Raw genomic sequence first — 14,821 nt, 5'->3', positions numbered from 1 at the left:
ATATCTATGACCTCAAAGATACGTGTGTAAGGGGTCATCCATTAATTACGTCACACGAATTTCTAGGTTTTTTGACCCCTCCCCCCTCCTTGTCACACTTGGTCACATTTGGCAAACAACGTGTGACGTCACATTTTTTTCTACGTAATCGCCAAATCGAATTAAGCAAGTACCTGAGCATTATTAATATTTTATCAAAATATTTTTGAGGATATTAGTAATTTTATAACCCAAAACTGCTTAGGAAAGAAAATTAAACGAATAAAAACGATTATCGTTTTAAAAACTTGTTATTTAAATGTACAGCGAATAAAATAATTTCAATTAATTTTCGGTTACTGATGTAGTTAAAGTGACGTCACAAACTTTGTGTCTCCCCCCTCCCCCATGTCACAATATGTCACATTATCTTGACCCCCTCCCTCCCCCTAAACGTGTGATGTAATTAATGCATGACCCCTAAAGTTAAAATGACGACTCGAGTTTGACAGCTGGAGTTGGAGGGTCTGCCATCTTGTGGCCTGAATCACAAACATTTTACATTGCCATAACAAGTGCTGCCATCTACCGTTCTCGTACGTTGGGGACACTTCTGATTTCGGGCAAACTCGGCTCCGTTCGGCTCAGCATTGCCCCGAGCAATTATTAGGGTTGGCACAACTCGACGTCCCTTTGCGTGCACGACCACGGATAATATAATTACTTGAATTTTGACAACCCTAAATAGCAAATAGTTAGAGGGCCTGCCATCTTGCGGCCTGAATCAAAAACATAAACATGTTACATTGCCACAACAAGTGCTGCCATCTACCGTTCTTATACATTTTCTTGTGCATAGTAGGTTCTGCCATAGAGTAATATCAGTAAAGAAAGAGTGGTAACTCCATACATCGGTTTTCTTACCAAAACGCGAGTTATTTCGTAATCGACATCTAACGTCAAGTAGTGGAACTATCAGTACCCCTACTTGACGCCAGATGTCACAAGTGTAGCTAATAATATAATAATAATAAATAATTTAGCCTATATACGTCCCACTGCTGGGTACAGGTCTCCTCTCAAGCACGAGAGCGTTTGGGCTATCGTCCCCACGCTAGCCCAATGCGGATTGGGGACTTCACATACACCTTTGTATTTCTTCGCAGATGTATGCAGGTTTCCTCACGATGTTTTCCTTCACCGAAAAGCTAGTGGTAAATATCAAATGATATTTCGTACATAAGTTCCGAAAAACTCATTGGTACGAGCCGGGGTTTGAACCCGCGACCTCCGGATTGAAAGTCGGACAAGTGTAGCTACTGACGAAAAATGTAACTGATGTATGGAGTTACCACCCTTTCTTTACTTATATTATTATTACTCTTATGGCAGCGGTTCTCAAACTTTTTTGGTGACGGAACCCTTTCGGCAAGCGAAATATTTGACGGAACCCCAAATTAAAAATGTTCGTTCATCACTGTGGACCAGATATACCTATAGAAGAGCTGGTTTTTTTCTTATTATTACAAGTATATTTTCGCGGAACCCCAACAGAGGCTTTGCGGAACCCTAGGGTTCCGCGGAACACACTTTGAGAATGGCAGCTCTATGGTTCTGCTATCTTGTGGGTCATGTGAGTGTATATTCATATTAATCGTGAAATTCATCCAAATCTAAGCTCTGATGCTGTCTCTTAACATGATTCCTCAAATTTACATTCTGCGTAAACGCCGCCCCACACAACGTACATCTAAACTTCTTCTCGGCCCCATGCGACTGCATATGCACTTTCAAGCCTCTAAGTCTCGGATAGCTCTTGCCACAATACTCGCACCTATAATTCCTTTCCCCAGTATGTGTTGCCATATGCTCTTTAAGCCTTGAGGGTAGGTAGAATCTTTTGTCACACAAATCGCATTGATGTTTAAATATTTTTAAATGGGATCGTCTATTATGTTCTCGAAGTGATTTTCTACTGTCGTAAGCTCTATCGCAATGTTCGCATGGAAAAAGCCTCTCTTCGCCATGCACCTCGATCATATGACGATATCTTAATGTGTAAGAAAATAACACAGCGTCGCATTTTACACATTGATACGCCGGCTCCTTCTTATGTGTTCGCGCTTCATGTAAGTACCTACTATGCTTTGATTTGAAGTTTTTCCCGCAATCTTTACACGGGAAATTCTCATCGATTCTCTGATGTGTTTTTTGATGTAAAATTAACATACGTTCTTCGAAATAATGCGCGCCGCAAACGTCGCAGATACACGTACCGAAATGTTCCGCCATATGCTTTCTTAACGCGTGGAAAAAACCAAAAGTTTGGTTACATTCTAAGCAAGTTAAATTAGTTAAAGTTAGTTTGTAAATAAGAAAATCGCTAGGGTTGGGATAGAATGTCATTCCGTGGACATTATTGAGATGATCTTTGAACATGTCAAGGGTGTCAATTTTGACAGGGCAGAGGCGGCAGTCTATTCGGTGGACGTCGATTTGGGGGAGCTTTTTGACAGCTGTCACGATGTCTTTATAGGCGGATGGGTCGTGAGTTAGAGTGTGCTCGCGTAGCTTGTCAGGGTCCGTGAATACCTGGAAAAGAAATAAGTAAATAATAAATATTACAGGACATTTTTACACAAATTGATCAAGCCCCACGGTAAGCTCAAGAAAGCTTGTGTTGTGGGTACTCAGACGATATATGTAATATATAAATACATAGAAAACAACCATGACTCAGGAACAAATATCTGTATCATCATACAAATAAATGCCTTACCAGGATTCGAACCCGGAACCATCGGCTTCATAGGCAGGGTCGCTACCCATTAGGCCAGGCCAGACTAGTCGTCAAAAACTAAGCTTTGGTTAAACTTTGTTCAATATGCAAGACGCACGCAATTTTTGCACCGCCTACAACTTATCTTTGCCTAAAGGTTGACTAGTAGAGAATGCCTTATGGCATTAAGTTCGCCTTTTGTACAGTGTTTTCTTATGTGCAATAGAGATTAAATAAATAAATAGAGAAAAAAGTACACAGCGACTCCATAGATCAGTTTTGTTACGGCAATGCTTATTTTTTTTTTCTTTATATGGGCTTGAGGGCGGTGTTGCCCGTAGCCAACGTCAAGTAAAAGGGTAGGAAATTAAACGCGGAAAGGAATAAAGGAACGGAATTTGGAAAAAGTGGTCAGGTCAGGTATAAGAATACAATGTGATAATTATAAATATACTTAATACTATACTTTTATATTATTATGAGAGATGAACCATGCTAAGATGTTATATAAATCTTGATTAATAAGCAAGGAAGGGATGTCTGTAGGAAAGGGAATATGTTTAGATTGTAAAGTTTCCATGAAAACAGTACGATCGTACAAGGGACAAGAAAAGAATATATGGTTAATATCAGCCACCTCAGCACCACAGTCACATTTAGGATCATCAATAAATTTAAATCTAGCAAGATCAGAAGGAGCACTTGTATGGCCTAGTCTCATGCGTGTTAAACATGATATTTCGCGTCTATTGAAGTTTTTATTGTAAAACCACGGCTTTATAGGGATGTCGTTTTGAATCTTAAGATAATAACTTCCAGATTCTAAGCTGCTCCAAAACCAAAAGAACTCCCAGGCTAACCTGAGATATCTTTTGGGGAGCAACAGAAGATCATGGCAATAATTCTTATATGGAAATATATCACCAGAAGCAACAGCATCTACGGCCAGACGATCAGCTTTCTCATTTCCGGAAATACCACAATGACTTGGCACCCATACAAAATTTATAGTAAACCCTTTCTTTTCGCATTTTAACAAGAGGTCTCGGATTTCATATAACAAAGGGTAACTGTTTGTCATTTTGAAAGGAGATTTTAAAAGAATTTGGAGACAACTTTTAGAGTCGGTAAAAATTACACATTTATTTAAATTGAACATGCAAACATACTCAACAGCTTTATAAATACCAAATAGTTCTCCAGTAAATACCGAAGATTCTGGAGGGAGTTTAATTTTTTGTACAACATTATACTGGTGATGAAATACACCAACCCCTACACAACTATTTGTAGAAAGTTTTGATGCATCTGTGTACATGTGATGCCAACCAGACCAATTTTCTCCCACTAAGTTGTTAAATACAGGTTGAGCACTTATTATATCCTTAGAAATATTGGAGTCTAGAAAAATTTGCGGTGAAATAATCAGAGAGTCAAAATCTTTCTCGTATATAGGAAGGTTAATATGTCTGACAGTGGGAGAAGATATAGACAAAAATTTAAGGTAGCTATTAATTATACAAGGAGGAGTTCTATTACGCCAATATGGAGACGACTGCATATGATCATAAAGAGTCGATAATTTTGTGATAAGAGGATGTACCGAAAATTGCATAGTCCTGAAAATGAATCTGTCGGATAAAAATTGACGTCTCAAATGTGCAGGAGCGTCAACGCACTCCACTTGCATGGCATTAGCCGGACTGGTTCGCATAGCACCAAGGATAGTCCTTAGTGACTTATTTTGTATAACATTGAATACTTTAAAGGCATCTTCTGTACCTGGTGTTAAAAGAAAAGAACCATAATCAACAACGCTTCTTATAACTGCATTATAAATAAGCTTCAAGTAGAAAGGATGGCTGCCCCACCATACACCAGCCAAGCATCTCAATATGTTTAATGAGCGTTCACATCTACCTTTAACATAATTACAATGACCCTTGGCTGACAAATTGTAGTCCAAAACCATTCCTAAATACTTGACTTCTTGACGAAAGGAAATTGTAGATCCACCATATGATAAACTTTCATCAACCGTTTTTTTCCTTGGAGAAAATATAATTGCTGCGGTTTTCGGAACTGAGAGGTCTAACCCATTATTATTTAAATATACATTTAGTTCCTTCAAACTAGCATTTATAAGTTCGCAGGCCTTTTGTACGGATCCATTTCTAGAATAGAGCACTATGTCATCGGCATATTGTAAAATTGATATATAATCTGGCAAATTAGAACTAAGGTCGTAAGTATATACATTAAAAAGCAAGGGGCTTAGAACAGAACCCTGTGGTAGTCCTTTCCAAACTGTTCTGTGAAATACTTTATCACCTAAATCTAACCTAATCGTCCGTTCATAAAACATAGCAGCAATAATATTACACAAGCGTTCAGGAACTCCCAAGAGGAACAACTTATTTACAAGAATTGGTATATTTACATTATCATAGGCCGAATTGATATCTATAAAACAAGCTACTACATATTCCCGTTTCGAGAAGGCTGAAAGAATATCAGAAACTAACAAACCCACACAGTCTAAAGTGCTTCGGCTTTTGCGAAAACCATATTGAATATCGGGTAATAATTTCTTACTCTCAATAAACCACTCCAACCTATTTTTAACTAAATGTTCTAAAATCTTAATTAAAACAGAAGATAACGCAATTGGACGATAAGAATTTGAATCATTACGGGGTTTATTCGGTTTGAGAAATGGTAACACCAACTGTATTTTCCAATTTGGTGGAATGTCACCTGTCATAAAAATCCCGTTGATAATATTAAGAAAGTAACCTATAACCTTTTCACTAGAATGTTTCAAAAATGAATATGGAATACCATCGCATCCTGGTGCAGAATCAATAACATATGATAAAACGTTCTTTAGCTCCAGTAACGAAAATGGACTATTAAAACGCTGCACGTTATCATTATTGGACGGGGAAGCCGATTCAGGACACACAGGGAATGGGACAAATGGGGGAGCTAATTTATCTAAAAATTTCTCAGCTACTGGAGGCTCAAGATTGATGGCGTTATTTTCTACAAAAGCTCCTCTAAACATTCTAACTTTTCTCCAAACTTCTGACGGGTGAGTACTGGGACTCAAAGATGCACAAAAGGCTCTCCAACTGTTAACTTTCTTCTTCTTCAAAAACTGTTTTGTTTCTTTTAATGTAACTAATAAGGAATTAAAATTCTCTTCGCTCATATTATTATTATACGTCAACTCACTCTGTTTTCTCTTTTTAACAGCTTCTGAACATTCAGAATCCCACCATGGAGGACTGGGAATATTAAATTTAGAGGACTTCTTACGTGGAAATACTTCATCAGCTATATCAATTAAAAACTTAGCAAAAGCATCAGAAGTTTTAAACAAATGTTCCCGAGATACATCAGGTAATTCACTCAACCTCTCATCCATATGTTTGCGAAACTTATCCCAATCTGCATTTTGAAGTTTATATGCTAACAGTGGAGATCTTTTAAGTACTGGTTTATTTTTAATAGGAAAAGAAATAAGAATTGGAAAATGATCACTGCCGTAGGAAAGTGGAAGTACCTCCCACAGTAAGGAATGTGAAATGGAAGAACTACAAATTGATAAATCTAATGCACTAGGATTCTCATTGGGAGCAGACCGACGTGTGGGAACACCAGAATTCAATATACATAAATTATAATAATCAACTATGTCTATTATTTCCTCTCCTAAAGTACTTGAATTGAAACACCCCCAAGCAGGGTGATGACAATTAAAATCTCCTAATATCAAACATGGAGTAGGAAGAGTTGATATAATATTTCTTACTTCACTAAGTATGGTACGCGAAGGATGAGGTATGTACACTGAAACTATACAAATGTTATCTACAAGTGCTGAGATGATGGAAAATTCATTATTATGACGTGATAATGGAACATGAGAGAAATGATATGATTTTTTTACAAGGATGGCTACACCACCATGCCCGTCCGACCTGTCTTCGCGGAGGCATGCATAGCCAGGAATTCTGAAACATGACTCAGACCTGAGCCATGTTTCAGATAGGGTAATAACAAATGGGTCATACTTCTTGATTAAGTGGATTAAATCACTTTTTTTATTGTTGATACTCCGACAATTCCACTGAAGGATTTTGGAGTTGTTGGCCATTGTTGGAGGATCCATGAGAAGGACTAGTAATAAAATGTGCAGCGTTGGACGGTTCTGAATGTTTTTTATGTAAATTAATACTTAACAGTTGAATAAGTTCTAATATAAGGTCATTGGTAGTTTTATTGTTAAATTGTTGCACAATGGCACAACCATTTCCAGAAGGAGATGGCAAGTTGTAATCTTTAACTAAATTGTTATGTGAGACAGTGTCAAAACCTTTCTGGGATTTTGGCAAACTGCGAGGTTTGAGAAAGACTGTTTTTTTATATGAATGAGTAGTTGTGCCTGGATTACTATTATTTCTAGTTATTTGGGTCGGGGGAGATGTTGGAGTAGTCATAACCACATCTGCATACGGTTTAGTCACAGGAGGGTGCAATTTTGTTGCTTCTGTATAAGAAATAGCATTTTGAGCCATGGAAAGCTTGATATTTTTCTGTCTTTCATACTCTGGACAGCGAGTTTTATTTGTAGCAAAGTGAATGCCAGAGCATAGGCAACAAGAAGCACAATCCTCTTCAATAGTACAAGAGGACCCAGTGTGACTCTGTCCACACTTGTAACATCGGGGTTTAGATCTACACTGCACCTGTGTGTGGCCATACCGGGAACAGTTGAAACATTGAATCGTTGGATAAACATATAAATCTACTGGAAGAGCGTTGTAACACATAAAAATTCGTTTTGGTAGAACCTGTCCATCAAAAGTTAGTACGACTGTTTGCGATGGCTTCCATACAGGAGAACCATCCACCATGACTTTATAATTAATCCGCCTTAATTTAAGGACTTCCCCACAACCTACTGGAACACTAATGTTATCCTTCACCTCATCTAACGACATTTCAGATGGAACACCTTTAATTACACCCATTCTGATAACATTAAAGGATGGAATAAATGCTTTATATTTATTCTCATTCAGTCGGCTGTCTTGCAGAAAATTGTTGGCATCCTCATATTTTGAAAAGGACATAGAGACTCTATTGCGGCCTATGCGTTTAACACTGCCATTTACAATGTTTCTAAAATTATTGCGCTTTAAAAAGTTGCCAAAAGCAACTGAATGCATTGAAGTGCCATCATTGTTAGATTCCTGTTGCTTCTGTACATGTACAATGTATGGTGAACAATCTGTATGAATATATTGGTTCCTAACCGTGACTGTGGGCTGAGAGGAGGTAATATCAGCAGGATTCGCGGCTGGGGCTGAGGCCGGGGCCGGAACCGAGGCCGGAGCAGGAGCACGGGCTGTAAGTGGAGCTTGAGACTGTAAACTATTAAGATTACTGTTTGAGGAACCCTGACAATCACAATCATCTTTGATAGATTCCCTATCCCTATTTTTGTCTTTGTTATGTCGCTTTTTTTTGTTGCAATGACGACAAATCTTCCTTGATGCTGTCCTACGTTTCCTAACCACAGAAGATACAGAGCTGTCTGTATCCACACTGTGATCTTTCATGTCTTGATCAGATGCATGACTTTCAATCGTGATTGTATGAGAAACTGGAGGACCACCTCCCCCTGGGTCGGGCGGCTCCCCTTCGTCACCGCTCATGGCGGTGTAAAATGTACAATAAAACTTACCTAAATTATGAATTTATATATACAAAAAATAATAAACTAACTACTAATGATATTTACGAACTATTTACACTGAGATGACCACTATTAACACAAAAATAATTAAATTTTGCAAAATGTAAAAAAAAACACGCGCGCACAGGTCGAAGTTTCCCGCCCTTTTCCCAATGCTTATTATTTTCGTAGTCGACATCTAGCGTCGTGTAACGGATTTATCAGTACTGCTACTTGTCAATAGATGTCGCGACGAACGAAAAGTCTAATGCTCAACATTTTTCAGCTAATATTATAACCGGATTAACCGGAACTCCACTTTTATTTCAACTCATTCTGCTTGTAATATTAGTTGTAAATTGTTGAGCTATATACTTTTCGTCAGTCGCGACACTCGTGACATCTAGTGTCAAGTAGCGGTCTACTGATAAATCTGCTACTTGACGCTAGATGTCGACGTAAATAACCCGCGTTTTGGTAAGAAAGCTGCTGTGTGGAGTTAGCACTCTATCCATTATTTCTCTATGGTTTCTATAGGTACCTGTCGACAGTAGACACAGAAGTAGTCGCTGAAGGAAGTGTCGAACGGACAGACAAACGAACTCTCTACTAGTGTCACGCAGTCTTTATACGCCTTATAGTCCGCGTCCACAACTCGCTTCTTCTCGACCGCCGGTTGGATTTCTGCAATAACAAATATTGATGAGAAGCACAGAATAGATAATAATCCCACCAAAAAACCGGGCAAGTGCGAGTCGGACTCGCGCACGAAGGCTTCCGTACCATAAAGCAAAAAAAAACGGAAAAAATGCAAAAAGAAAACGGTCACCCATCCAAGTACTGACCCCGCCCGACGTTGCTTAACTTTGGTCAAAAATCACGTCTGTTGTATGGGAGCCCCAGTTAAATCTTTATTTTATTCTGTTTTTAGTATTTGTTGTTATAGCGGCAACAGAAATACATCATCTGTGAAAATTTCAACTGTCTAGCTATCACGGTTCGTGAGATACAGCCTGGTGACAGACGGACGGACGGACGGACAGCGAAGTCTTAGTAATAGGGTCCCGTTTTACCCTTTGGGTACGGAACCCTAAAAACATTTTCATGTTTTTGTTGTGGGTAGTGACCCTGCCTACGAAGCCGATGGTCCCGGGTTCGAATCCTGGTAAGGGCATTTATTTGTATGATGAATTGATGATACATATATTTGTTCCTGAGTCAAGTCAGTTCCTGTTGTTTTCAACGTATTTAAGTATTTATATATTATATCGTCTGAGCACCCACAACACAAGCTTTCTTGAGCTTACCGTGAGGCTTAGTCAATTTGTGTAAAAATGTCCTATAATATTTATTTATATTTATTTATGTTGCCCAGACGACCATATGGCTAGCACTGTCAAAAAGTTATCATTATCAGTACGGATACGACGGTCGTTCTTGTCTACGTGACAGCGTGATAAAACGATGTCCGTCACTTTCTATCCCACGGTGTTAGACAGTGACAGTTATTTTATCACGTGGATAAAGATGGATAAAGCTATCCATAATACGCTGGCAGATCTCATCTAGAGCCAAGCTTCTAACTCTACAAGCTTGAACTACACAAACTCTACCCCTTAGTCAAAAACTTTGTGGCTTGGCCGTTTCGATACTACAAGAATATTGTGTAACAGAAAACTTTTTTTCACCCTGGCTTCCATGTGACGCAGCGAAACGGCCAAGCCACATATTTTGACTAGTAGGTGTAGAGTTTGTGAAGTTATATTACCGATCTTCTCCAGTTTCCTCAGCCTTTCTCCAGTCTTCCTCATCTTCTCCACGAGCTCGCGCTTGCCGCGCTTCTCTCGCCGCTTCACTTTCTTCTTTTCCTTCTTCAGAGATTTCTTTGGCTTCGCCACTGTGACGTCTAAATCTGGAAATATATTTGTTAGTTAGGGCCACCACACATCTAACGTCCCTCGAGCGTCGGCGTCTGGTCAGCGCTATGGGAAATGACGTCGATGCGCAGTTGCGTCGACGTTGCGTCGAGCAGCGGCCATAGAGTTGTAGACGCCGACGCTCGAGGGACGCTAGATATGGGGTGGCCCTTAGACGCAAATAAACAGGCATTATGGAACCAGGTTTCTAAGTTTTATTATTCCAAGCTCTTCTTCCTCGCGTTGTCCCGGCTTTTTGCCACGGCTGATGGGAGCCTGGGGTCCGCATGGCAACTAATCCCAAGAATTGACATAGGCACTAGTTTTTACGAAAGCGACTGCCATCCCTACCTTCCAACCCAGAAATTGTACTCTAACATTAGTATTAAATTTTAAGTTCTGTTCTGTTCTGTCTATAGTTCGTTTTTTTTAGCATTAGAAAGAACTTGAAAGAAGGTAAGCGATCTTGACATGTCTTTTAATTGAAAAACGTTTTTTAAAAATCAGTAACTATTACTTATGAAAGCAGCTAGAAGAATATAAATGATCGTATTAGATTCATAATTATTATTATTATTATTTATCGTCTTAGGTTAGGTATTTTTATAATATGAATATAAAAGTAAAATATAAAAACTATAATTATTATTATTATTATTGTGTAAGCAGGCAGGCAGTTGTGACAACTGATATTGCCTGTATCCAGTAATCATTAATAGTTATCGTTGACAAGTAGATGTATTGATGTGTCTGTCTAATTTATTTTTAAATTGGTTCACATTTTGTGCTGAAACCACATCTTCGGGGAGTTTGTTCCAAGCCCTCACTACTCGGTTGCTCAGAAAGTGTTTGTATGGGTTACTGTGGGACCTATGCCTTTCTAACTTTAATTGTTACATATTTGCCGTAACTTATTTTTAAAATGTGTTTTTCAATTAAAAGACACATCAAGATTGTTTACCTAATTTCTAATGCTAAAAAAACGAAGTATAACATTTATATGGGTCTTGCCTGAATTAAATTATTATTTAATTTAATTTATATACCCCCGTTATCGACGCCATCATCCACATAGTCCGGGTCCATGACATCGTCTTCAGGGGCTTCAGGCGGCTCCGACACTTCCTCGGGCCGCTCCTCCAGTTTAACTTCTGGCTCCTGTTTCACCTCTGGAGTCACTGGAATGTTACAATTAAAATTCATTAAATTTGGGTTGCGCCCTATAGGGAGCTATATAAACTAGGGGCACCACAGGAGCACCCCAGTTTAGGGGCGTCCATTAATTACGTCAGGTGTTGGAGGGGGAGGGGGTTTGAAAATCTGTAGATACAGTCAATGTATGCTTACTGTGGGACTTAGTCAATTTGTGTAAGAATGTCCTATAATATTTATTTATTTTATTAAAATATGTATAGATGTGTACTTACACAACATTATTACCCATACATTAAGGTAGTGTTATGTACACACTTTTCGCACTATGTCCATATTGATAAGTAATACCTTGACTATACTAGACATTTGTTTTAGTCTCAGAGCATTTAGTAACTGAAGACGTCATGGCTGTCATTTTCTGTACGAAACAGTTTGACGATTCTTGCGGGGAAGGGGACGTTAAATCTATTGCTATTTCTACATGATTTGTACGTAACATACAAATAGCCATGTCAATCCATACAAAAGTTTGCACAATTATGCAAGTTTTTCGGCAGAGGGGTAAGCTCTTAAAGGCGACTCAGGTTAATGCTCTTAGGTTTTAGAGTAAATTTTATGGGAAAAAAAGTAGAAATATAACTATACCAACCATTTTCTCCATGCACATGTATGCTGGCCTGAAGCAGCGTCTCCTCACAGCGCAGCACCTGTCCTCGGAATGCACTGGCATCCCGCAGTCTCAGCACACAGGTGGCGCAGATCAGGCGCTCCAGCTCAGAGCCATCTAGGTGTGAAAGCTGGAAATATAATACAACCGCTCAATGGAGGTATGTCAGAACAATAAGATCACCTTACAATGGATCAAAGGACACAGTGGATCCCGAGGTAACGACGCCGCGGACGAGCTCGCCAGACAAGGATCGGGTGCGGGGGCGATAGGCCCCGAACCGATCCTCCCGATACCGTTTAGTAAGGTACGCTCAATGCTGCTGGCACGTACAGGGAAACTACACAAGAACACTGGCTAAACCAAACTGGATGCAGACAGGCCAAGCAGGCCATGCCTAGCATGAACGGTAAGCTCACAAGGGCGCTCCTTCAACTAGGAAAGGTTCGACTGAGTATGGTGGTTTGTGTCATAACAGGTCATGGACTTTTTAACAAACATCTTTTTATAACAGGTGTCACAGACAGTCCCCTATGCCGTGGATGCATGGAGGAAGAAGAAACAGCCTCTCACGTGGTGTTGGAATGCAGCGGATTGGCCCCATACAGGGCAAAACATCTCGGATCCCCGAGTGACCTCCCCGAGGTCCTACTCAACATCAAAGGTTTGATAGGATTCCTCGAGGAGCTGGGCTGGCAAGACTAGCCCACCCCCTATCACGCAAAATAGGCGCAAGACGTCGAGTTGCGGAAAATCGCCGAGCTACAATACAATACAACCGCTCACTAAATGACTAATCCTTTTTTTTATTATATACTGAACAACAATTGGCTCTGGAAAGTGAAGACAGAGCCTGAGATGGAGCTCAGGTTCAGTAATAGCCTATTCACTCTAGCTTTAAAGAGATTGAGGTCATATTTCTCAACAATGATAAATAACAAATAAAAAGATAGAAATACAATGGTGCTTGAGGGAATTTAAGCATACAATAAAACAATATATTTTGCTAACATAAACATACCACACCAAATAAAAGGTTCAAGGTTGTGTCATACCAGAAAGTTAAGGAGTTGGCAGAGGACCGGACGAGTTGGAGACTGCTCAACGAACAAGAGCCCAGCTCTTAAATAAAACCGGGCAAGTGCGAGTCAGACCCGCGCACGAAGGGTTCCGTACCATAATGCAAAAAAAAACGAAAAAAAAAACAAAAAAAAACAGTCACCCATCCAAGTACTGACCACTCCCGACGTTGCTTAACTTTGGTCAAAAATCACGTTTGTTGTATGGGAGCCCCATTTAAATCTTTATTTTATTCTGTTTTTAGTATTTGTTGTTATAGCGGCAACAGAAATACATCATCTGTGAAAATTTCAACTGTCTAGCTATCACGGTTCGTGAGATACAGCCTGGTGACAGACGGACGGACGGACGGACGGACAGCGAAGTCTTAGTAATAGGGTCCCGTTTTACCCTTTGGGTACGGAACCCTAATAAAGAAGAAGATTTTGCCAACATACTCATTCACATTGACTGTAAAATATTCTTAAAGAATATTAAATGGTTAAAGATTATGTTGGCAATTATCGCGAACTATTTTAGCTCCTTCTTGCTAAGTTAACGTGGCCGTAAATCTCAATATAATTTGTGTGTCGAAATATGTTTCTCTTTAAAATTGATTTTTATAAAACAGACAAGTATTTACAACTCATTTAATACCAAATACATCATCTGACTTAACCTGAGTTTACTTATTTTTTTTTTACAAACAAGATACAGTGGTATAACTAAATTAAATTAATAACTAGCTTAAATCTAAAATAGGCCATTGAGGCATTGTACCAAGGATGCTGGCGGCATTTTCTCGCTGTATCGCAATGTTGATACTTAATTTATAAGAGCAAGCAAAGGACCTACCATTAAACCAAAGCAATCCACGAACATATCTGAGTACACTTCTTTCTTTCCCTGCCAATCGTATTCGTGGTTCAACAGGCGACATTTCTTCAGCGCGCCGCAACAACGGCACAGGCCCGGGTCGAATACCGGGCCTTTACGGCTTGTACCACTCATATGTATGCAGATTTCAACAAGTTCCAGTTAATTTTCCGAATAATTACAAAGATTTTCTTTTCACTTTTCAGTATTGTATTGACGTTTCAACCTGTTTTGCTTGTCGGCGTTTTGTTATTGCAAAATGTGAAAAGACTACTAAATTATTAATCGCAAATTGTTACGGGTTTTTATCAATATTTATTGTTATTTAATGATTGAATTCGTACGACAGTCATTTGTATTTTAAAGGTAAGGTTGATATTCAATGTAGAAATGCAAAAATGAATAAGCAAATAAACGAATGTTGTAGTCCTCTCAGGTCCTCTTGTTGTAAGTTGCGTATTTTAGCTATTCAACAACAGATGGCGTTAGTACTTTGAGATTTTTCCTGTTAAGAACCGCAAGTTGACGTGCCATAAAATGAAAATATTTATTCAGCTGATCGTGTCAAAGTTCAAAATTTTAAATAAGATAAGCGAGTTTTGTTGTTAATTTAATATATCTCTCTGTTTAAATTAATAATAGAG

The 14,821-nt window shown here is 39.0% G+C and overlaps 1 protein-coding gene and 1 long non-coding RNA gene across 3 annotated transcripts; one reads left to right on the top strand and one right to left on the bottom strand.

Moving 5' to 3' along the window:
• Positions 1 to 445: 445 nt before the first annotated feature.
• Positions 446 to 14,403, bottom strand: LOC134676252 (zinc finger protein 652-like). 2 transcript variants are annotated; one of them, XM_063534602.1, is made up of 6 exons: positions 14,157 to 14,403; positions 12,225 to 12,372; positions 11,467 to 11,598; positions 10,273 to 10,416; positions 9,046 to 9,188; positions 446 to 2,571 (listed from the first exon to the last, which is right to left on the bottom strand). In XM_063534602.1, the coding sequence occupies exons 1-6, from the start codon at positions 14,310 to 14,312 to the stop codon at positions 1,630 to 1,632; spliced, it is 1,665 nt and encodes a 554-aa protein (XP_063390672.1). In that variant the 5' UTR covers positions 14,313 to 14,403; the 3' UTR covers positions 446 to 1,629. The 2 variants fall into 2 exon arrangements, with proteins under 2 accessions (XP_063390672.1, XP_063390673.1); XM_063534603.1 differs by having other exon boundaries at positions 10,273 to 10,410.
• On the top strand, positions 4,449 to 6,454 carry LOC134676327 (uncharacterized). Its single transcript, XR_010099903.1, has 2 exons — positions 4,449 to 5,852; positions 6,017 to 6,454. It is a non-coding gene; the product is annotated as an uncharacterized LOC134676327 (long non-coding RNA).
• Positions 14,404 to 14,821: the final 418 nt, after the last annotated feature.

Source organism: Cydia fagiglandana, chromosome 24 (assembly GCF_963556715.1).
Source record: "Cydia fagiglandana chromosome 24, ilCydFagi1.1, whole genome shotgun sequence".
Taxonomy (NCBI): domain Eukaryota; kingdom Metazoa; phylum Arthropoda; class Insecta; order Lepidoptera; family Tortricidae; genus Cydia; species Cydia fagiglandana.
The sequence above is the reverse complement of the archived record's forward strand: the minus strand, read 5'-3'. Positions and strand labels throughout refer to the sequence as shown.

Coding starts and splice junctions, on each gene's coding strand:
- LOC134676252 (XM_063534602.1), bottom strand. CDS start 14,312: ATGAGTGGTACAAGCCGTAAAGGCCCGGTATTCGACCCGGGCCTGTGC. Junction 12,373..14,156: donor TGGATTGCTTTGGTTTAATG/GTAGGTCCTTTG, acceptor TTATATTTCCAG/CTTTCACACCTAGATGGCTC. Junction 11,599..12,224: donor ACATGTGCATGGAGAAAATG/GTTGGTATAGTT, acceptor GTAACATTCCAG/TGACTCCAGAGGTGAAACAG.